General features: G+C 50.8%; 1 protein-coding gene and 1 long non-coding RNA gene across 2 annotated transcripts in view; one reads left to right on the top strand and one right to left on the bottom strand.

Moving 5' to 3' along the window:
* The window catches only part of LOC138569771 (uncharacterized), a 109,806-nt gene extending 95,269 nt beyond the window's left edge, over nt 1-14,537 (bottom strand). The window contains exon 1 of the long non-coding RNA XR_011303324.1: nt 14,254-14,537. This is a non-coding gene — a long non-coding RNA (uncharacterized lncRNA). The remainder of the gene's footprint in view (nt 1-14,253) is intronic.
* Nucleotides 13,784-21,928, top strand: part of NRP1 (neuropilin 1) — a 279,683-nt gene continuing 271,538 nt past the window's right edge. Inside the window, 2 exon segments of the mRNA XM_069648055.1 lie at nt 13,784-14,180; nt 16,471-16,871. Of these exon segments, the coding sequence (XP_069504156.1) occupies nt 16,799-16,871 (73 nt within the window). The 5' untranslated portion in view covers nt 13,784-14,180; nt 16,471-16,798.

Here is a 21,928-nt window from a genome sequence, read left to right on the forward strand (position 1 = left end):
TGCACAGGCTGGGAAATTCCAGTCAATAAGCCCTGGCTTGAGTGACGGCAGATGCACGTCCTCGCTGGGGTGATGTAAGAGGGAGCACTGAGCCATTTCCAGAAGGTGACCAGCCTGAGAGATTCGCATTCAGAACAAGCTTGGTAATTATATTGCAGAGTGTGGGGGCGGTGTGTGTGTGTGTGCGAAACATATTCAGGCAGAGTAGAAGAGGAAATTCCTGGATTTAATCAACATGTCTAATGTTGCAAATTGACTATTCTCTTGCTGCATCTCTTCTCATTTTGTTACAGATAACGCTGTTGCTGTGCAATTTCCATTTATTTCTGTAAAAAGGGTAGGATGGTGTTGAAATGCAATTGTTTATAATACACAAAAATATATTAAATCAGATGTGTAGTGTATTTGTGTTTTTCTCTTTTCTTAGTGCATCTATCATTATAGCACTGGTAATATGGGGAAGAGTTTTAAGCAGTGTGTAAGTGTGTGTGTGGCTTCTGAATGGAACATAACAACATAGTCTGCTGGAGGTAAATGAGTCAGCAGAAAGAGAGACTTCTGGATATAGTTCACTAATGTAAATAAATTAATGATATACCACATGTTTAACTCGCTGGTGTACATAAATCAGTGAGAACAGCCCAAGGTGGCACTCCATATGAAAATGTGGTGTTTCTGAAATGTAGGCCTGAGGTCTATCTAGTGATCACACGAACAATCTAAACAAAAATAAGGGGTTCTGGATATTGGGGCCACATATAAAACAAAGGAATTATGCTCACCACTATACTACCATAATACCAACCCAATCTAAATGTAAGGAGTGATTATTGCTAAGTTACTTTTATTTTTGGCGGTAAGAAAATACCGTTAGGCCCCAAATCTATACAAAATACCCAACAAGGCCCAGTCAGCACAAACTGCTCCTGTAATCTTGGGTGTCTGGGAAGCACGGCGAGAAACTCTCAAGCCAGCGCTCAGTGACACCATGAACTTCTGTCTTCACAGCCCAGTCAACACAAATTGACATCTCTCTGTAAGTTTTTCCATTAGCAGAACTCTGAACCTTCCTACTTTGTCTACGTTGTAGGTCTGCAGACACTTTCCTCCAATCAGGTTAAAATCATGTTTTCAGAACCACCCTTCACTTTTATACAATGGGATACTTGCTTCACTGAGCAACTGTTTCAATGTAATATCCTGTCGTGCATGCTTTCTGCTTTCTGCAAACTAAACACAGAAAGAGAGAAAGAAAAAAAATGCCAGTGTACTTTTAAAAACAAATTATATCAGTGCTACCAAAATATGTATTTTCACCTCATTTTGCACATGAGACTACATTATAACGTTAGAGAGTTAGAATTAGTGTTTAGTAAATGTTAATTAAGTTAGTCAGTTATATGATTAATCTAGTCTCATATATAAGGCATCACAGAAAAATGGGTGCACTTTATTCTCTGCAGTTTCAAGCTGGGCTTTGCTGTGTTATAAATTCTATACTTTGCATGCCACCAACAACATATTCACATGTTATACTGGCAACACAAAAATATCTATAAGTGTGTACCATATTACTGCTGGCAACAACAACAACAAAAATGCCATCACATTTAGTAAAGCGCTATATATTCTTATAAAGCGCTATATATATTATTACAATGGTAAACGACTGACAGAACTAAATCAAATACACAAAACTGCATGAAGAAGAGGCCGATTTCACGGTGTCCTAGTCACGTGGCAATGCGACAGAAAGGGATGAGACTTTCACACCTACGCATGGAGCCTTGTCGTACCCATTCTCCTTAAACTTTCTCAGATCCAGGGGCAGACTCAAGGCCAAACTACAATTAATCGGAGTTTAAGCGAGAAGGAAGATTGAGTGGTTGCTGATGTTCATGGAACTCCCCGGTTTTTGTAATTGTCATTAAACGGTCTGCCTTTGCCAAACTATTGAATTGTCATTATTATTTGATGTGAGGGTACGAATCTGCATCCCCATCTATCTCAAGGGTGCAGCTGCTCATCTCAAAGGGCTGTTTGGAGACCCCCAGTCTAATGGGCCGGCTGGGATCCATCCAGTTCACTTGGTAGCAGAGGATGGTTAGATTAGAAAAGACACCCTTTGACCGTCGACATAAGTAACTTCGGGTCCTCTGCAGTATCACCAGTCCTTTGCCATCCAGCTGATAGAGCGAGAAGCTCCCCGTAGATAGTGGCTAGTTTCATTAAAAACCTGCAGGTTAGGTCTGAAGAAACCTTTGCTTTCCCCAAAAAGTTCCGTCCCACTTCTACGAGCAGCCGATCGGAGGAGCAGCACTGAAAGGCGATAATGAAGGCGGTCATCCTGCGTGTCCCGGGGAGGAAAATAATGTGAACGGTGAGTGAAAAAGACTGAATGCTTTGGCAAAAAAGTTGCATGCCTTAAGAACAAGTAAAGGGAAGGTAACGGAGGGAGGAGGGAAGAAAAATAACGGCAGAGTAAGAGTATGTAAGGGGAAAATAGTGACTCGACGGTGGCCGACTAAGAGAGAGAGATACCGGGAATAACCGAGGAAAATAGTAAACGCCCAGTTTTCCTAGGTTTTAAAGAGTGCTAGAAGCAGCCTTCATTTAAGGTCCTGAATGAATAGGATGACGTAGAAGACCAGAATAGATTAAAGACTATCTGAAAGAAATGGGGTTACATTTCATGTCAGAATACAATTAGGGGTTGAATGCATCTGATGAAGCAGATGGCATGAGATTTGTGTAGCCGGCCGGAGTCTGTCTTGTCCGTTATATGTTTTATGTTTTTTCGTCTATGAACGATAAAAGGTCAAAAAATGTTTTAAAATAGCAGGAAAATTGTGAAATAGTGATGATATGATGTTGCACGTCATGGATTGATGGTTGAAGTTGACAAAAATAAGAGTGGCATTTTTGTTGGAAAAACGGGATTGGAGCTTGCGACAATTGGTGCTCGCTCACATTGTTGATTTTGTTTGTGAAACGTGAAAAATAATAAAGTGTTATAAAAGGATAAGATAAACAGGTTAAGCATGGAAGACATTACCCCTTGCCACACATGTTCAAACAGCTGCCGGAACATGCACCTAAACTTAAACAGTACAGTGCAGAATGGGTTAAAGGGACCGCAGACAAAATGTTTATGCTATGGACCCAGGGAGGATCGCTATCGAAAACGGTCCTGCAACACATGACGACATATTTGCACGCCACATACATGGGCAGAAAGTTAGACAAACGCCTAGCTGGTTTAGAACTTTGGAAAATGTACCAACAAGAAAAGGAGGAGGAGCCGCCGTTAGATTGGATACTGAATATGTGCACAGAGGGGGTAAAGAGCCTTCTGCGCCACCCACTCTGCCTGAAGCCAATAGCGAAGCTAGTAAAGAGGAAGGATTATACCCGTTGAGGGAACTTAAAGCAGTCACAGGATATAGCAACCCAGCGTATGAGTCACCTACGCAAAGTAGTGATGAAAGCCCAGGAAAAAACAGAGAAAGAGATATTACCTCCAAAGTCCCGAAGGACAAGGAGAGGCGCGAAAAGGAAAAAGGAGACCAAACACCAGCAGGTACATCTCTAGATACAGGAAGAGAGGAAAAGAGATGGAAAGGATATGAAGATAGGACTGATGAGATGGCATTCACACAGAACGAATGGATGGGAGGTCAGATTTTATTGAAACTCGAAGGTAAAGGCATTGAGGATATGAGACAAAAGGATGAATGGGACGAATTAGAAAGGAGGGAAAAGGAAAAACGATCAAGAGACGAAGGGGCTAAGAAAGAGGATAGACAGAAACGAGAGCAGTTATATCATGATGAGCAGGTCAGAAAACTGGAAAAGGCAGAAGAGCAGAGAAAACACGATCATAAGCAGAGTACAACTGATGACTGAGTTAGAATTGAACAAAGAAGAACAGAAGAAGAAGAACAAAAGATTCGGGAGATGAGAATAAAAAGACGAAGGGAGGAGGAAATGCAAAGGGCAAATGAACAAAAAGATGCGAGGAGACAAGAAGAAGACAGGGTCAGAGAGGAAGCGAGAAAGCATAGAGAGTTCGATGACGACATAGAACATAAGCGAAGACAGAGAGCACGGGACCTTGAATATCTGGAAAGAGAGGTTAAGAAACCAGATCCAGTAGTAGACTGGGAAGATGTAGAAGAATTCTTTCCTGAGTACGATTCAGTACCAGGCACGTCTATGGAAAATATCGAAGATGACTTCGACACCAGAAGCATCGGAGAGACGATCAATAGAATATATGATGAGATGGGGTTAGAAAGAGTACCCCAAAAGGAAGGAGAGGATGAGAGTTTGGAGAGCACTCAGTTGTACGATACTGAAGACGCCTCACAAAGTAGCAAAAACAGAGATCTGGCATTAGATAGGCTGACCCTAACCAGAAATGAGGAGGATGCGAGGAGTTGCATGAGTTGGGCACAGACAATATCGGATGCAGAAAAAGAAGAATTTGAAGAAAGAGAAGACGAGAGAAGACGCGAAAGACACTTTTCTAGGGGAAAGGGAGAAAGATGGTCAGATTCTAGTGGGTCTGCACCTAAGACATCAGAGTCAGCCACACCAGCAGAATGGCATGAAGGAATATCATATGGTCAAAGGGGGTGTCTCTACCACCCTATGTGAGCAGACTAAGGACATTGCCAGGCAGACAGCGATGCGGGATAGCTATTGAAATAGATGTCCAAACAGCACACTGCCTATCTCATATAGCACTCTGTAGGACGAGGGGCGAGTTCATGGGCCGAACAGCTTATCTAAAATGTGCACTGAATGGACAGGTCCGGTTGTAGATGACTATGTGCAAGACAAAAAGACAAGAGCAAGAACCCACACTAAGAATCACGTGGTAAGGTATGAACAGCCTGGAGTGAAAGGAGTAGGAATCAGATGGGAACTAAACAGACTACTGGAGAGTCCAGGAAAAACTAAAGAGGAGGTTCGAAGATGGAAAGAAAGAGGCCAAATGCAGATCTTGAGTTCAGTACACCGGATAGCTGGGAAGAAGGGTTGGTAATCTGCAGAGCTTGGGTAGTAATGCGTCACTACAAGCCAACTGTTGACAACGTGGAAAAGCTGTGCAAATCATTATGGTCAAGACTTGCTAAACTACTGACATGGGTCGAAGACAAAGGAGGGTCCTTGCAGATAGTGCCCCTGGAAAGTGCAAAGTTGTGTTTCAGAAATAACGGCACAAGAAAAATGGGAGAAAATCAGAATTATGGTTGAATCTTTGATACACAAGGAATGAGTGTTGGGACAGCAGTGATAATGGATCACTGCTGTGCTTGTGGATCCAGAGCTAATATGAAGCTGCCCAAGGATTGGGGAGGACTGTGTTCTATAGTGAATGTTCATGTTCCAGCATTGGTGATTCTGAAAAGTGATCTGAACATTGGTGATTTCCCGAAAGCAGATGCACATCTAAGAAAGAAGAGGTCTGCAGAACTTTTGAGTCGATTGAAGAGAGAGAAGTATTTCTCAGCAAAATCAATAGAAGCATTTGATTCTATTCCATATGAACACAGACTGTTCAGCAAGAACTCATTGATATTTACGATAATCTTCATGCCCAGGATCCAAACGGATGCAAATACTAAATGGTTGCAAATAACCAGATGGGAGCTTCCATAAAAGGATTCAATGCAATCATGGAGGAGCTAAGAGCCATGAGACAGATGACTCTTCTGAACAGATTTGTTCTAGACTTGATTATAGATATGGATGGAGTTGTTTGTGCCAAAATTGGAGAATCTTGTTGCACACTTATACCTTCTCATGACGACGAGAATGGCCCCTTGACAGAGGCCATATCCATGTTAACAGACCTACACGTCCAGATGATTGATGAAGTGGAAGACATTGCTGATGACAGTTGGGTTGGAGCAGTTTTTTCATGGGTTCCACAATAGTTGGCAGACATGTTCAAGTTTCTTGGAGCCTTGTTGGTGATGATCATGCTTGGATTTTGTGTGATCAGAAATATAATCGCTCAGTGCAAGAAGACTGCAAAGAAAGCTGTAGGAATGAAGATCATGATTGATGTTGAATCAGAATGGAAGACTAAGGAACTAACAGATGAAGAAATCAGAGACTACGTGAAAGCCAGCATACACGCACTTTAAGGTTACTAACGGGCCCGTTGTTGGTCTGTTGTTAGCATGCTCCCCGTTCCCATTGAGCCCTATGGGAGCTCGTAAGGGAATGGGGATGTACCAGGTCTGGGTTCCTTGAATGAGGAATTACCGTGCCCTCCAAGGTGCCCAGTAAGGGGGTAGCCATGCCGCTAATAGCGGCATGGTTACCTCCTACCTCATAATGACCCCCATAGTATTCCTTTGGATGAAGTACTGGAAGAAGTGTACAGTTGATCAAAGAAAGGAGCTTGATGATGTCACAAGAAAATAGGGGTTGACGTATCTAGAGCTTGAATGAAGAGACGAAACATAACAGTATTCTCTAAGAATTGAAGAACAGATGGTACAGATGAGCAAACATTTTCGGGCTCAAGATGAAGATGCTCATGCTCCAGAAATGCTGAAGAATACGTAAATCAGTTTATAAGTGTACAGTTGCTGAAAAACAAGTAGGGAAATTGCTACGTAGTGAATTTGATTGCGGCGATGCACCAATGGATCTACATAGGAATGCATATAACCTGGATGATTCCACAACACACTTTAGCAGGCCTAAAACTTCATGAACAAGAAAAAGACTTTCAAATGAGTGGCTCAGTTGGAAATTACTGATGGCAAGGACATTTTCAGAGAAGATGGGGCTGACCCAGACCATAGTGAAACTGATGCCTGTCAAGAAGGCTACAACGAATGTGAGAAAGGAACACGCTTCTGTTTGAAGCAGCATGAAAAAACTCTAAAGGTTTCTACAGTTCATCATTTAATAGGATTAAATGCTGCAAAAAGCTTGAAAAGAGTGGTCTTCAAGTCACATGGGTGAGATTGAAATAGCTTGGGTCAGGCTGTGCCAAAACTAAAAGACAGAGTGAAGCTATACTCCCTTTATTTCCTAGATGAAGTCAACAGCTACAAGACTAAGTTCAAAAGCTTAATTGTCTGATAGACTGAAGGAGTGTTGATCAATATTGGGCTAATTGGAGGGGAGGCATGATCACTGAGGCATGCACCTGGGATGGTAGCCTGCGTGCTGCTAGCGTGCTGAATATTCTAGAGGGGTACAAGAGTGCCAAACCAATCATACTGGGCCATATTGAAGAACTCATTAATCATTGTGTATTTAGTGCCGACAATGATGACCAGTTATTGGGGGTGGGTTCTGATGCCCACCTGACTTAGGTACCCAATCATAACCAGTGGCTATATAGAACGTATACGTAGATGTTCACTGAGAGCCAACCACAGGTACTCATAGGTTTTGAAGTTTGCCACGTAGTATGACGTCAGTAGTGACAAATCTTTGTTATAAAAGAGCTGTTCTTTATGAAATGTTTCGAGATCGAGCTGTGCGGTGTCGGATGATGCCTGTTGTACTACTCCCTGTTTTAGATAATTGATATTAAAACAGAAAAACACTTTGCCAAACTTCCTGAGTCTTTTGATTATTGATGTTTGAGTAACTTCTTCATCCCCATCTGCCCCTAAGTATTGCTACCTCGTCTTAAAGGGCTCTTAAGAGTAAGAGTTCACCACCAACCCGCCATTGCCTGCCACCCCTCTGCCCCAAGCATCTTCAACCTGCGAGCTGTCACCTCTGATGAACAGCACAAATTGAGTGGTTGAAGGCAGACCTGGTTAAGAAATTGATTTTTACACAAAAGGCGTGTTTACTGCTCTAATTATTAATTAACTCTTGTAAGACTACTTTAAAACCCCCACTGGGAGGCATTTTGAGCACGTTTGACGGTAAGTCTTGTTAAAGCTAGTCCAAAGAGATAACAGTAGGATGTGTTTTGGGCGGGGAGGGACAGGAAGTGGGTCGAAATAGCCATAGGGATTAGAACGCCCATTGGCAGTTAATGAGTGAGTACATAGCCAAACAACACCTACAAGCTTGTGTTCCTCCTCGTGTGCCAGTACTCCCTAGCTGTACTCTAATGCAATCGTTGTGCTTACAGGTGGTGCTCTAGTACCCCGTAATAGCCAAAACTAAAAAGCAGGGGACAAGATCAGGATCAAGAAGGCTGAGTCACAACACCATCCTGAGGGTAGTGGAGTGATAGCGCAGGGATCATGGGAGCATCTCCTGCATCATGAAGGCAGCGGGAGACCATCACAATCATGCAAACACTTCATGAGACAGAGGACAGTACCAGCATCCGGGGACATGAGGATACCTCTAGGATCAGTGGGGCTTGGAAGCGCATGTTATTGGAGTTGGAATGGTCAACATGTGTCAGAGGTTGGCTGCACTCGGATTATGGGCGGTTAGCGCCTGCATTAATGGAAAGGAGAGAACGTCTGCATGCTGTCGTGGGTTCCGGGAACAATGGCGAGATGACGGGAGCCGGGGGCAGTGCTGGTAGAGGGGGAGGGGCATAGCACTGGGTTAATGAGCTGGGCTCGGGATGATGAGGTGGCATTACAAGGCTCGAGGCGGCGATGTTGTGGCAGGCGCTTCTTCGCCGCCCTCGCCCCGTCCATCTGCTTGCACCCATGGGCCTGGGAATCGCACAGCAGACCGAGTCTCCCCTCCCACAGCCCCATGCCCCTGGGGGACTCGCCACTCCCACTGTTGACACGGATTGAAACCTGTATATGAAGCAAACACCCCCGTCCCCTCGGGAGCTTTGGCCGCTGAGGGGCAGATTTCAGGGGAACTTCAGAACGGGCCATTTGCAGGAGGTGTCTGCTAGCCCCGGTCCCCAACCACCTGTCCGACACACCGTACGCACTGACCACCAATCACTGTGCGGCAGCAGGGATGCAACACACACCTCCCATCACTTTGCTCAACTGGAATGTAACACACGCGACCCGTCCCTGTGCGGCGGTGGGGACGTTCAGCGACCTCGGTGTCTGCATGCGAGGCCTGCTAAGCAACCCTCCACTGCCACACTCTCCTGTGACGGAGACGACCCGGGGCCTACTTTACTGCGCGCGTGCACACCACTGGTTGCTGGCAGGTGGGGGGTTCTCTGATTCAGAGGGTGGCCCCTCTGCTCTGTAGGGGAGGTACAGCCTATTTCTGAGCAAAAAACTGCACCTTCTCGCTGCGGCCTCCACCAAACGCGTCTCCCCTTCACAGGCCACAGACGCATAAATAAGCCGGGATACAGCTCGCTGGGGGAGCCAAAAATGGAGAAAGAGAGGAGAGAGATAGAGAGAAAGAAAGAAAGAAAGAAAGAGAGAAAGAAAGGAAGAAAGGGAGAAAGGAAAGAAAGAAAGAAAGAAAGAAAGAAAGAAAGAAAGAAAGAAAGAAAGAAAGAAAGAAAGAAAGAAAGAAAGAAAGAAAGAAAGAAAGAAAGAAAGAAAGAAAGAAAGAAAGAAAGAAAGAAAGAAAGAAAGAAAATCGGCGTTGTATTTTCCAGTGGTCTGTGCAACTGTGAAGATCGGGCGCTCTATTATCTGCGCCGGGGTGCGCCCATTCTGGTCGGTAGAGGAACTGCGCCCCTGTCAGAAAGCATGCCTCACTATGAGCTTCTGTATCCCTCAGGCTCTGCCACTAGCCCCTTTACACACACGCTCTCTGTGCTGGAGCTCCAGATACCGAGTGCTCCCTCCCGCGCTCTTGGGTGGAACTGCGTCCTCCCTTTGGCAGCGGGGCTCACCATTAGCCTCCGGCCTGTAGCCGCCGTAGCGTCCCAGAACCGTCTGTAAAATGCGATGTAAATGCCTGTGCGCCCCTTACTGGACCACTTCACTGCATCGGGAAGGGCTCCCAGTCCCGGATCAGAAGTACTGCGCATCTCCTGTCCCAGAATGTACCCCGGGGCCCCTGCGCTCGAGGGGACTCCTGCTCCCGTCAGCACCTGGTGCAACATCCTTCCTCTCAGCCCCTTCCTCAAAGCGTGCGCACCCGCCCTCACTGCCACTGTGCAGTAGCGGGGGCTACCGGTGCCCCCACCGGCGGTTATGGGCTATGTAAGGAACAGCTACATCCTCCCTGTGTCTCAGAAGGCGCCCCCTTCCCTCTCCCGGAGCCTCGAGGAAACGACATCATCGTCCTCGGAGCGCGTTTCCTCTGCTCCGGGCAGCAGCAGAAGCGACATCCTTCCTCCCACCCTCCGTCTCGGAATGTTCGCCCCGGCCTGTGGCTACTGTGCATTCTCTGCATCCTCGGTTGTGCCCTTCTCTGCCCTCTGCCCCTCGCAGCCCGCACAGTAGAAGATGCCCCATTCTCTGTTCCGGGTGTGCGGTGGGGCGCGGGGAGGAGGGTGGGGGCGCAGCGTGATTCGGCTGGGCAGCAGCAGCAGTGGGGGCGACATCCTTCCTCTGCCTCAGAAGGTCTGCCACCCTCAATGATTTGCCCTGTGCTGCGAAGTAGCTGGGGGGTTACTGTGCATCACCTGTCCTAATAGATGCCAGTCCCTGTCCCCAGGCTGTAGTGGGAGGGACACGGCACCTGCCCTGGTAGATGCCAAACCCTGCCCCATCTCCAGGCTGTAGCAGGAGCTCTACCCAGGGCTTTAAATGGGGTAAGAAATCGAGGGAGGGCCCTAATTTGGGGGCGTGGCTTGCGGCATGGGCGTGGCCTAAAAAAGTGCACAAACCATAGTAAGGTACGCAAACCAATATATAAATGCATGTAAGCATTTATACATCTGTATGGATACCTTGCAAGCCATCTTTTATAAACATAGAACATTGTGAAAAGTATATCTTTGCGGTTTGTGTACTTCAAGATGGCTTAAAAAGTACACAAACCATACTAAGGTACGCACACAAATATATAACTTATGTTTGTGTGCAAGCCTTATGGTTTGTGTACTTTTCAAGCCACCTTTTTTAAGCATTTCTATGTTATTGTCAAAATGAATAAACAGTATACATATGTGTTGCGCTCTCTCTGGTAGTGCTCATGTTTTTTTCATCTTTTTTTCTAAACGTCCATGCGTATGCACTTTGTCATTTCTGGTGGCATGCATAAGCATATGTATGCACTTTGTCTTCTCTGGTGACGTGCATAAGCATATATATGCACTTTATCTTCTCTGGTGGCGTGCATAAGCATGTGTATGCACTCTGTCTTCTCTGGTGACATGCATAAGCATATGTGTGCACTTTGTCTTCTCTGGTGGCGTGCATAAGCATATGTGTGCACTTTGTCTTCACTGGTGGCGTGCATAAGCATTCTCTGGTGGCATGCATAAGCATATGTATGCACTTTGTCTTCTCTGGTGACGTGCATAAACATATATATGCACTTTATCTTCTCTGGTGGCATGCATAAGCATGTGTATGCACTCTGTCTTCTCTGGTGACATGCATAAGCATATGTGTGCACTTTGTCTTCTCTGGGGGCGTGCATAAGCATGTGTATGCACTCTGTCTTCTCTGGTGGCGTGCATAAGCATATGTATGCACTTTGTCTTCTCTGGGGGCGTGCATAAGCATATGTATGCACTCTGTCTTCTCTGGTGACGTGCATAAGCATATATATGCACTTTGTCTTCTCTGGTGGCGTGCATAAGCATGTGTATGCACTCTGTCTTCTCTGGTGACGTGCATAAGCATATGTGTGCACTTTGTCTTCTCTGGTGGCGTGCATAAGCATATGTATGCTATTTGTCTTCTCTGGTGACATGAATAAGCATATGTGTGCACTTTGTCTTCTCTGGTGGCGTGCATAAGCATATGTATGCTCTTTGTCTTCTCTGGTGACGTTCATAAGCATATGTGTGCACTTTGTCTTCTCTGGTGGCGTGCATAAGCATATGTATGCACTTTGTCTTCTCTGGTGGCGTGCATAAGCATATGTATGCTCTTTGTATTCTCTGGTGACGTGCATAAGCATATATATGCCCTTTATCTTCTCTGGTGGCGTGCATAAGCATGTGTATGCACTCTGTCTTCTCTGGTGACATGCATAAGCATATGTGTGCACTTTGTCTTCTCTGGTGGCATGCATAAGCATATGTATGCACTTTGTCGTCTCTGGTGGCGTGCATAAGCAGGGGGGTTTATTCTCGTTACTGGTTTCTTAAGGCCCTCCCCCTTGCTCCTCTGTAACTCGGATGAAGGGAGAGCAGCACCCATCACTGATCCTAGAAGGCACCCATGCTTCCTCCTCGATCACAGGTGTGCAGGGAGAGCAGCACCCATCACAGGTCCTAGAAGGCACCCATGCTTCCTCCTCGATCACAGGTGTGCAGGGAGAGCAGCACCCATCACTGGTCCTAGAAGGCACCCATGCTTCCTCCTCTATGACAGGTGTGCAGGGAGAGCAGCACCCATCACTGGTCCTAGAAGGCACCCATGCTTCCTCCTCTATGGCAGGTGTGCAGGGAGAGCAGCACCCATCACTGGTCCTAGAAGGCACCCATGCTTCCTCCTCTATGGCAGGTGTGCAGGGAGAGCAGCACATATCACTGGTCCTAGAAGGCACCCATGCTTCCTCCTCTATGGCAGGTGTGCATGGAGAGCAGCGCCCATCACTGGTCCTAGAAGGCACCCATGCTTCCTCCTCTATGACAGGTGTGCAGGGAGAGCAGCGCCCATCACTGGTCATAGAAGGCACCCATGCTTCCTCCTCGATCACAGGTGTGCAGGGAGAGCAGCGCCCATCACTGGTCCTAGAAGGCACCCATGCTTCCTCCTCTATGACAGGTGTGCAGGGAGAGCAGCGCCCATCACTGGTCCTAGAAGGCACCCATGCTTCCTCTTTTATGACAGGTGTGCAGGGAGAGCAGCGCCCATCACTGGTCCTAGAAGGCACCCATGCTTCCTCCTCTATGACAGGTGTGCAGGGAGAGCAGGGCCCATCACCTCTCACAGAAAGTACCCATGCTTCTTCCTAAGTGTGCTGGGAGAGGAGCACCCATGTTACCTGGGCTAGAACGCTCCCATGTTTCCTGCTTTGAAACCGAACTGCTGGGGACGTAGCACGCATGACCTGTACTGGAAGGCACCCACCCTTCCTTGTCTGTAAGCGTGGTGAAGGGAGAACAGCACCCATCGAATGTGCTAGAAGGCACCCACCCTTCCTTCTCCGTAACCAGTGTGCAGGGAGAGCAGCACCCATCACCGAAGGCGCCCATCCTTCCTCCCCTGTAGCTGGGGTGCAGGGATAGCACCCCGCATCCCCCGTCTCAGAACGTGACATCCTCCCTCTCGTGTACTCCGGCTGCAGCGGGAGCGGCGCCCATCACTTTTTTTTTTCTTACGGTGCCCTGTGCCCATCCTTCCTCTCACCACCTGTCCTAGAAGGTGCCCAGCATCCTCCTGCCTCTGTTCTCTAGCTTCAACTGACATGTACCCATCCTGCCCTCTGTCCCCGGGCTGCTATCTCCGAAGAGGCAGGCGGCCCTCCTCCGTCCATGGGCTACGAGAAATGAGGTCACCGGTACCCACATAAGGCACCCCATGCGCGGGCTTCACGCCTATGCCTCCGTCTGCCTCCTCCTCGCCTTTGGGAGGTGGTGAGCTCTGCGCTGTGAGCACGTCTCCGTGCCGTCCACTCTCCAAGAAAGAGAAAGCCCTGTGAACCGGAGTGCCTGGTGTGCAGAGTCACCACACGCCGAGGCCCGCCCCTTCCCCGCCCCCGCCTCGCACGCTGGACCCTCCTGGCTGCGTTCAAGCCAATCCCGTGTCAGAGAAGGGCTGGGAGCGGGTGTGCGGCTCCGGCTCACTCTCAGTCAGGCTGGGCTCAGCTGAACAGCTCCTACTCACCCGCCTCGCCTCGCCTCCTCTCCGTACCCTGCTACTTTCTCACGTGTGTGTATGCGTGTCTGTCTGTGTGTGTGTGCCAGCCGCAAGCGTGCAAGCGAGGGGACGCAGTGCACTTCACCACTGCCCCTGACCACAAGAGCAAGGAGGGAATCCAGCTATGCCCACCAATCACAGACGACCCTCCGCTGAAAGGAAGCCTAGGGCTGAGAACAGCCGCAGATAACTGTCTACACCAGCAGCCAGAGGAAGACCTCAGCCCCACCCGCGCTCCAGCACCTGCTCCCGCAGCAACCACCCTCCCCGGCCCCAGAGGAGGCTCGGCAGCTCGAGCAGCGCCCACAGGTAACTGCGGCCAGAAGCAGTTCACAGGAAAGACGCCCACCGACCCACGCACACCACGTCAACGACCTCTCACCTCCCAGGATTCACCACCCGAAAGGGCAGCAGCCCTCTGCCCTAGTCCCCGAAGCACCGGCAATCCCCAGAGGTCGGCAGGTGTCGGCTTCCCATCCTATGAAGCTTCTGTGTGCGTGTTCGCCAGCCCTGGGGTGGTTGGTGCGGGGGGCTCATGTGTCGTGTGCTTTGGCTTCCAGCGGGACTGAGGGTTGGCTTCGCTTCGGGTGCTTCACTCGGAGTTTGCTGCTTCGCCTCGGCTTCTTGTGTGGCATCTTGCGCGTGGAGTTTACTTTTCAGCGCCCAGTGGAGTTGTGCTTCTGAAGCTTCCGTTGGATTTGGTTGGGAGTCTGCTTTGGTTTGTTCGAGGTTTGATTTTATGGATCGCAGCCTTTTATTCGCCGAGCCTCTACACGGGGGATTGTTTGCAACAACCCTTTACCACTGTCTCATCTGGGACCCTCTTTTGAGTTTGCGCCCTACAGTGGGGGGCGCCGGGTTGAAGTTAGCCATGGGCAGTGTTTGGCTACCCTCGGCGATTATCTGCGGATGCACGGCTGGGACTGTTGAGAGCGTTAAATTGGGGAACCTTGCTGGATTATTGTGTACCCCCACTTTCGGCTGCCGGAGGTCCCCCACATGTGCGCTGCGTGCGGCCTCCTAGCGGGTCTGCTGTTGGTTTATACTGTGCTTGCAGGTTTCAAAGTAGCACTCCTCCAACACCCTCTGCAGCCTCCTGCAGCCGGGTTCCACCCAGGAATCTATCGGGGTGTGTTCGAGAACCCCATATTGAAGTGAAGTGCTGCCTCCATTTCAACCCTTGGGGGCTGGTCTTTGGGGCTGTTTGGAGGGGGTCTGTATTGCGAGTTAAGAGCCTTGGGCTGTTGTTGGATCGCCCACCGTCCCTCGTTTGCTTTGCTTCTCCTGTGTCGCGTGTGAGACCCGCCGGTGTTTGTTCCTTTGTGGGGTGTTGAGAACTTCCACTTGGGTTGTTTTTTTTCTCGTTGTGTTGACCTCCCCACTTTCCCTGATTCGGGCGTTCTTTGAGGGGGGGGGGTTGGAGGGCTCCATGTCGAGTAAGGATGACTGTGACTCTTCAAGGGGGTGTTTTCGGGGACTCGTTGTTGCTGGGGTTTGCATGGGGCTCGTTCCTTGAATTCGGGCTGTTTGTGGTATTCACGTGGGTCGTTTTCTGAGTTTCCAATGCCCGTGTGTGTGTGTGGGGTGGGGGGGTATCAATTAGCTATGTCTGACACTCGAGTAGAGACGTGTGTCTCCACCCCCTCCCAAGATTGCAGGGTGATGTGACACGATCTCAGGCAGCCCCTTTGAGACTTTCTACTCACGCTTAAAACACAGAGGTTGCTGGTTTTCTGAAGTATTGCGCGCTGCTGTCTGACTGGAATACCGCCCTGACATTCGGCGGTAAATCCCGCCTGCCCCCATCGGATGGTGTGTCTGGTAGCGCACCCCCGACCCTCCATCGTAATACCGCAACATCTGTAATCACAGTGCCTTTTAGATCCCGGAGCCGTGTAATCCCAGTACACCTTTCAAAGACAAGCCAAGGGCCGATGTAGACACATCACATCCGCGCTCCCTGGACAACCCCCCCCCCCCCCACACACACACACACAGGTCACCCCCCACCCCCTCTTTTGGGCAGCAAGCGGAGTGCATTAGGGGCGGTTGGTGAACGATGGGAAGTGAATAGGGCAGAGTGGAGCCGGGAGGGTGCACTTGGGTGCGCCGAGGCCCGCGCCCGTTACTGTGCCATGATGCCAGGCTGAGCTCTGGGCATCGCACACACATACAGGCTGCAGCTTCCCAGGGGCGCGTATCTGTCCGCACCTCAGTATGTCTACAGCTCTCCTCCCAGGGGTGGTGAGGGGGTGGCCAGAGGGGAGTGGTGTGGGTAGGAGGGCAGCCGGTCTCCGGGGGCGGCGGGAAGGGCTGCGCCGAGATGCGTGCGCTGGAAGCGGGCTGTGGGAAACACGAGTCCCCCGGGCATTCAGTAATGTCCTTGGCCCTGCTCTCGGAGGAAGCCCTTTCCGCCTTCGCCCTCTTTCTGCGCCCCGAATGCCGGACACTGCACAGGGCTCCCGGGTAGCGGCCGATATTCGGGACCCGGCCATCTGGGGTAAACCAGGTGGCGGCGGGGGCAGCAGTAGTGGGGTCGCGGGTGGTTGCTGGGTCCCTTGGAAGGCTGTCACTGACCCATCTCTCTTTCCCCCTCCAGAGTGCCCGGGACCCTGCCCACGACTTCCTGCTGAGGATCTGAGGAGGGGCCGACGGATCTGCCTTCTTGGCTCCGCCGTGGGATGGGAAGAGCGGCAGCGGCGGCAGAGAAGCACGTGCGGGCCCCGGAGGAAGCCGCGGCTGAGGGCAGGATGCTGCGGACATAGCGTGCGGCGCACACCCGACACCGCCGCCGCCGCCGCCGCCGCCGCCTGTGGAGCTCGGCTGGGACCTGCTGCTGGCACGCAGGGGATTGGCTACTTGCATTGCTCGGGGTGTTGGTGCGATACCTGCCGCTGGTGGTAGCAGTGCTGGTGTGCCAGTCCAGGATGTTCCGAAGAGGACTCGCCGTGGCCTGCCTGCTGCTCCTGGCACTGGCTGCCCCCGCAGCTCTGGGCAACGGTGAGTGCTCCAGATTTCACATGTTCCTGTATAGTGTTGGCATTATGCGTGTGTGCTAGTCGAGGGGCCGAGGAGGGCGCATGTGTGTTGCCAACAAGAAGGCGCGCACGGGGGTTTGAGGGGTATGCGTTTCAAGCGTTTGCTCGGAGTAAGGAAGGGATGCTCGGGGTAAAACGAATGCAGAAGGTGGCACCAGGGGGCAACAAAGACGGAGAGATGGGAATGTAAGGGATGGCAACGAGGGAGCTGAAATTGGGGGTGATTAGGGGGCACGAGCTGGCAGCAGGAAGGAGGAATTTAAGGGCTGGCAGCAAGGACGCAGATACGAGGGGTGAGAAGGGTGCACGATATGGTAACAGGAGGAAACCATGTAAGGACTGACAGCAAGGAGGCAGATACGAGAGGTAATAGGGGTGCAGGTGATGGTAACATGAGGCAACAATGTAACGGCTGGCAGCAAGGAGGCAGATACGAGAGGTGATAGGGGTGCACGAGATGGTAAAAGGAGGGAACACTAACGGCTGGCCTTAAGGAGGCAGATACGAGGGGTGATAAGGGTGCACGAGAAGGTAACCGGAGGGAACAATGTAACGGCTGGCATTAAGGAGACAGATACGAGGGGTGATAAGGGTGCAGGAGACGGTAACAGGAGAGAACAATGTAGCGGCTGACAGCAAGGAGGCAGATGCGAGCGGTTATGGGGTGCACGAGAAGGTAACAATGTAAGGGCTAGCAGCAAGGAGGCAGTTACTCGGGGTGATAGGGGTGCATGAGATGGTAACAGGAGGGCACAATGTAAGGGTTGCCAGCAAGGAGGCGGATACGAGAGGTGATACGGGGTGCATAAAATGGTAACAGGAGGGAACAATGTAAGGGCTGGCAGCAAGGAGGCAGATACTCGGTGTGATAGGGGTGCACGAGAAGGTAACAATGTAAGGGCTGGGGCAAGGAGGCAGATACGATGGGTGATAGGGGTGAATGAGATGGTAACATGAGGAAACAATGTAACGGCTGGCAGCAAGGAGGCAGATACGAGGGGTGATAGGGGTGCACGAGACGTAACAGGAGGAAACAATGTAAGGGCAGGAAGGAAGCAGATACGAGGGGTGATAGGGGCGCATGAGATGTTAACAGGAGGGAACAATGTAACGGTTGGCAGCAAAGAGGTAGATACCAGGGGCTATAGGGGTGCACGAGATGGTAACAGGAGGGAACAATGTAACGGCTGGCATTAAGGAGGCAGATACTCAGGGTGATAGAGGTCCACGAGATGGTAACATGAGGGAACAATGTAAGGGCTGGGCAGCAAGGAGGCCGATACGGGGGGTGATAGGGGTGCGGGAGATGGTAACAGGAGGGAACAATGTAAGGGCCGGGCAGCAAGGAGGCAGATACAAGGGTAGAGATGGGTGCACTAGATGGCAAAGACGTGGGAGCAATGAAGATGTAAGTGCTGGCAACCAGGAGGCAAATACTATGCGTGAGAATTGCAAGCGGTGACATTAGGAAGGCACGTTGTGGGGCGATGCACGTGCAAATGCTGGCAGTAGGGATGCAGTGACTGGGACGAGGATGGAAGGTATATTCAGGAGGGAATGAGGTAGCAATTTATGGCGATAAAGAGACAAAAAGTGTGGGAAATTAGTGCAAGCCTGGCTTTAGGGATGTGGGCAGAGGAGAGTGCGAGCGCTGGCAGTAATGTAGCACATACTGGGGTGATGAGGGTGCAAGTGCCGACAATAGAGAGACACATAGTGGGGACTATCAGGGTGCAAGTGCTGGCAATAAAGAGGCACATAGTGGGGGCTAGCAGGATGCAAGTGCTGGCAATAAAGAGGCACATAGTGGGGACTACCAGGGTGCAAGAGCTGGCAACAAAGAGGCACATAGTGGGGGCTATCAGGGTGCAAGTGTTGGCAATGACGAGGCCTATAGTGGGGGCTATCAGGATGCAAGTGCTGGCAATAAAGAGGAAAATAGTGGGGGCTATCAGGGTGCAAGTGCTGGCAATAAAGAGGCACATAGTGGGGGCTATCAGGTTGCAAAGGCTGGCAATAGAGAGGCACATAGTGGGTAATATCAAGGTGCGAGTGCTGGCAATAAAGAGGCACATAGTGGGGGCTATTGGGGTAAAAGTGCCGACAATAGAGAGTCACATAATGGGGACTATCAGGATGCAAGTGCTGGCAATAAAGAGGCAAATAGTGGGGGCTAACAGGGTAAAAGTGCTGGCAATAGAGAGTCACATAGTGGGGACTATCAGAGTGCAGGTGCTGGCAACGGCAACAAAGAGGCACATAGTGGGGACTATCAGGGTGCAAGTGCTGGCAATAAAGAGGCACATAGTGGGGGGTATCAGGCTAAAAGTGCTGGCAATACGGAGGCACACAGTGTGGGTGATGGGGAGGGGATGCAAGTGCTGGTAATAGGGAGGCACACAAGTAAATGGGTGATGAGGATGCAAGTGTAGGCAATAGGGAGGCACACTGTGTGGGTGATGGGGAGGAGATGCAAGTGCTGGCAATAGGGAGGCACGCAGTGTGGGTGATGGGGAGAGGATGCAAGTGCTGGCAATAGGGAGGCACGCAGTGTGGGGAGGAGATGCAAGTGCTGGCAGTAGGGAGGCACGCAGTGTGGGTGATGGGGAGGGGATGCAAGTTCTGGCAATAGGGAGACACTCATTGTGGGGAGGGGATGCAAGTGCTGGCAATAGGGAGGCACGCAGTGTGGGTGATGGGGAGGGGATGCAAGTGCTGGCAATAGGGGGAGGCACACAAGTAAGTGCGTGATGAGGATGCAAGTGGAGGCAATAGGGAGGCACACGGCGTGGGTGAAGAGGGTGCAAGTGCTGGCAATAGGGAGGCACTTAGTGGGCGCGATGTGGGCAAACGGGAAAGAAGGGTTGCTTTGAGTGGCTAAATCCAGGTTTGAAGAAAGGAAAGTCGTGTGTGATGTGTCGAGGAGGCATCGTATGGGAAAGGCATCTGTCCTTGCGGGATCGGGCCTGGGGCACGAATGGGACAGGGTAGTTTCACCAGAGTTTGAAAAGGTGCCCATGGACACAACCCAAGCATCAAAAAACACACACATGGCCCGTGTGTATCTATCTAAAGGCGTACATGTATTTGTGTAAACACGCCTATTCCCGAACGCATGTCTCGCGGCTAAAACAATCTGCAAAACTGCGGTGACTTGAACATGTCCGGCCCTTTATTCGCACCGAGACCCCCAAAGCCTCGGACCGGAGCACGTCGCCCTGGCCCCTCCCTACTGACTGCGGAAAGGCCGCGTTCTAATAAATCATTCATTGACAGCGAGGCCGGGGTGCTTTACCCACGAGCCAGCAGGCGAGTTGGACATTAGGTGAACACTAACTTCTCCAATGACCGCCTCCACGTGCACCAGGGAACGGGGCAGCAGGAAGACCCAGAGAGGTACACAGGCCTGGGCGCTGGTTCATTTCAAGGGCTAGATGTGGACGGTGCGTTTCGTGTATAGCGCTATACGGCGCTCTCGGGATGCCTCAAAAGTGCCGAGGATTTCAGGGTCTTGTTGGACACCGCTCGAGCGCCTAGAACTCCTCCCCTTTTCACTGACACGCGCTTTATCCATGATGTATCTTGGAGATAGCTTTGCTTGTGAGCACCCCAAACTATGGGCATTATTACCCTACCGTTCAAAGAAAAAACCGTGGGGGGGGGGCGGGAGGGGGGATATTGTCTGGGGCCAGCGTCCTTACGCTTTTCATTATGGTAGTGGATTGTATCTTTGCACTTGCAAGTTAAAGACCACCCAGCCACGTTTCAGGTCCACTGTCTTTAAACCCCAGGGGGCGTGTACCACCAAAATCCCCATAACTTCATAAGCAAACATAGAAGTGAGGGCTGATGCACGTGGAGCTCTGCATTCTCCAGTAGTCGCCTCTAGGCGCCTCCATTCCGGCGAAAATATCCTCCTTTTCATTACACCCAAATACTGACGCCGCTTTGCCTATGTCAGACCCGCTGCGGCAGGTACACGAACTGTGGCACGGAGTATTTGCCCAAGTCCACGCGGTTTTTAGCGAAGTGGGGACGCCAGTGAAGCTAAACTGCGCTTCAGAAAGAGTACACTCACCAGTTAGGCCTAGCGCGTGGATAGTATACCCGGCGCTTGCGGGGCGATAAGGGGCGGTGCAATCTCTCGCAGACATCAGCTCCACCTGCGGGGGAGTGGCTGCTCCGAGGCGAAGTCCCAAGGACTTGTCAGGTCAGGCGACCTGCCCCGGTAGCGTGACAATCTAGCACGTGCCCTTTAACGGAGCGTGCGCACAGCAATGCTCTCTCCCATTGGCATGTGTCTAGGGCCCAGAATGCGTTTTGATGCTACAAGACCAGTGTGTGTCGCTAATCGGACACAACCCTGTGTGGTCCTGGACAACTCGTGACCTGCCTGTGCGTTGGTTCCTACGCGGGCAATAACTGGCGTTCTTAGAAACAGGCTTCTTTGTATTTCTGAACAGCCTAGGTTAGAAGCGCCTTGAGGTGATTTGTTTTTACTTTACAAGTTGAAGGGTTTCTCTTAACTCTCACTGACAGGGTGTCATCCCTCTTTCGGAGAGCATCTATCCGTGTGTGGTGTATTCTTTGAACGTGCCCTGCGTGCACAGCCCCAACACAGCACTCACGGGGCTAACAACGTGTGCGGGTTGGTTACACTCCCGCACCCTATTGCACCGCAGGTCGGGCAAGTACCCCTGACCGAAGCCAGGAGGCGCTGAATAATGACGTGCGCTGAGGCTGGCGAGCAGAGCACTGCACTCGGCCTGAGCCAGGAGCCGCTGTCTAATTACGTGCGCTGGTATGGCCGAGGCCATTACATTGCATGTCGACCAGCAGAGCACTCCGTGGGGCGCAGCATCCCTGGCCTCAGCCGCGAGGCGCCACCTAACGGTGGGCGCTGGAGTCACTGAGACGGCCATCACTCTCCAGGCCAGCCAGCAGGGCACTGAGCCTTGAGGTGCTGGGGTCACTGAGGCTGAGCACCAGTCTGCGCTCTGTTACTGCTCGAGACCGTTA

Source organism: Ambystoma mexicanum, chromosome 2q, assembly GCF_040938575.1.
Source record: "Ambystoma mexicanum isolate Mex_15411 chromosome 2q, UKY_AmexF1_1, whole genome shotgun sequence".
NCBI classification, from domain to species: Eukaryota; Metazoa; Chordata; class Amphibia; order Caudata; family Ambystomatidae; genus Ambystoma; species Ambystoma mexicanum.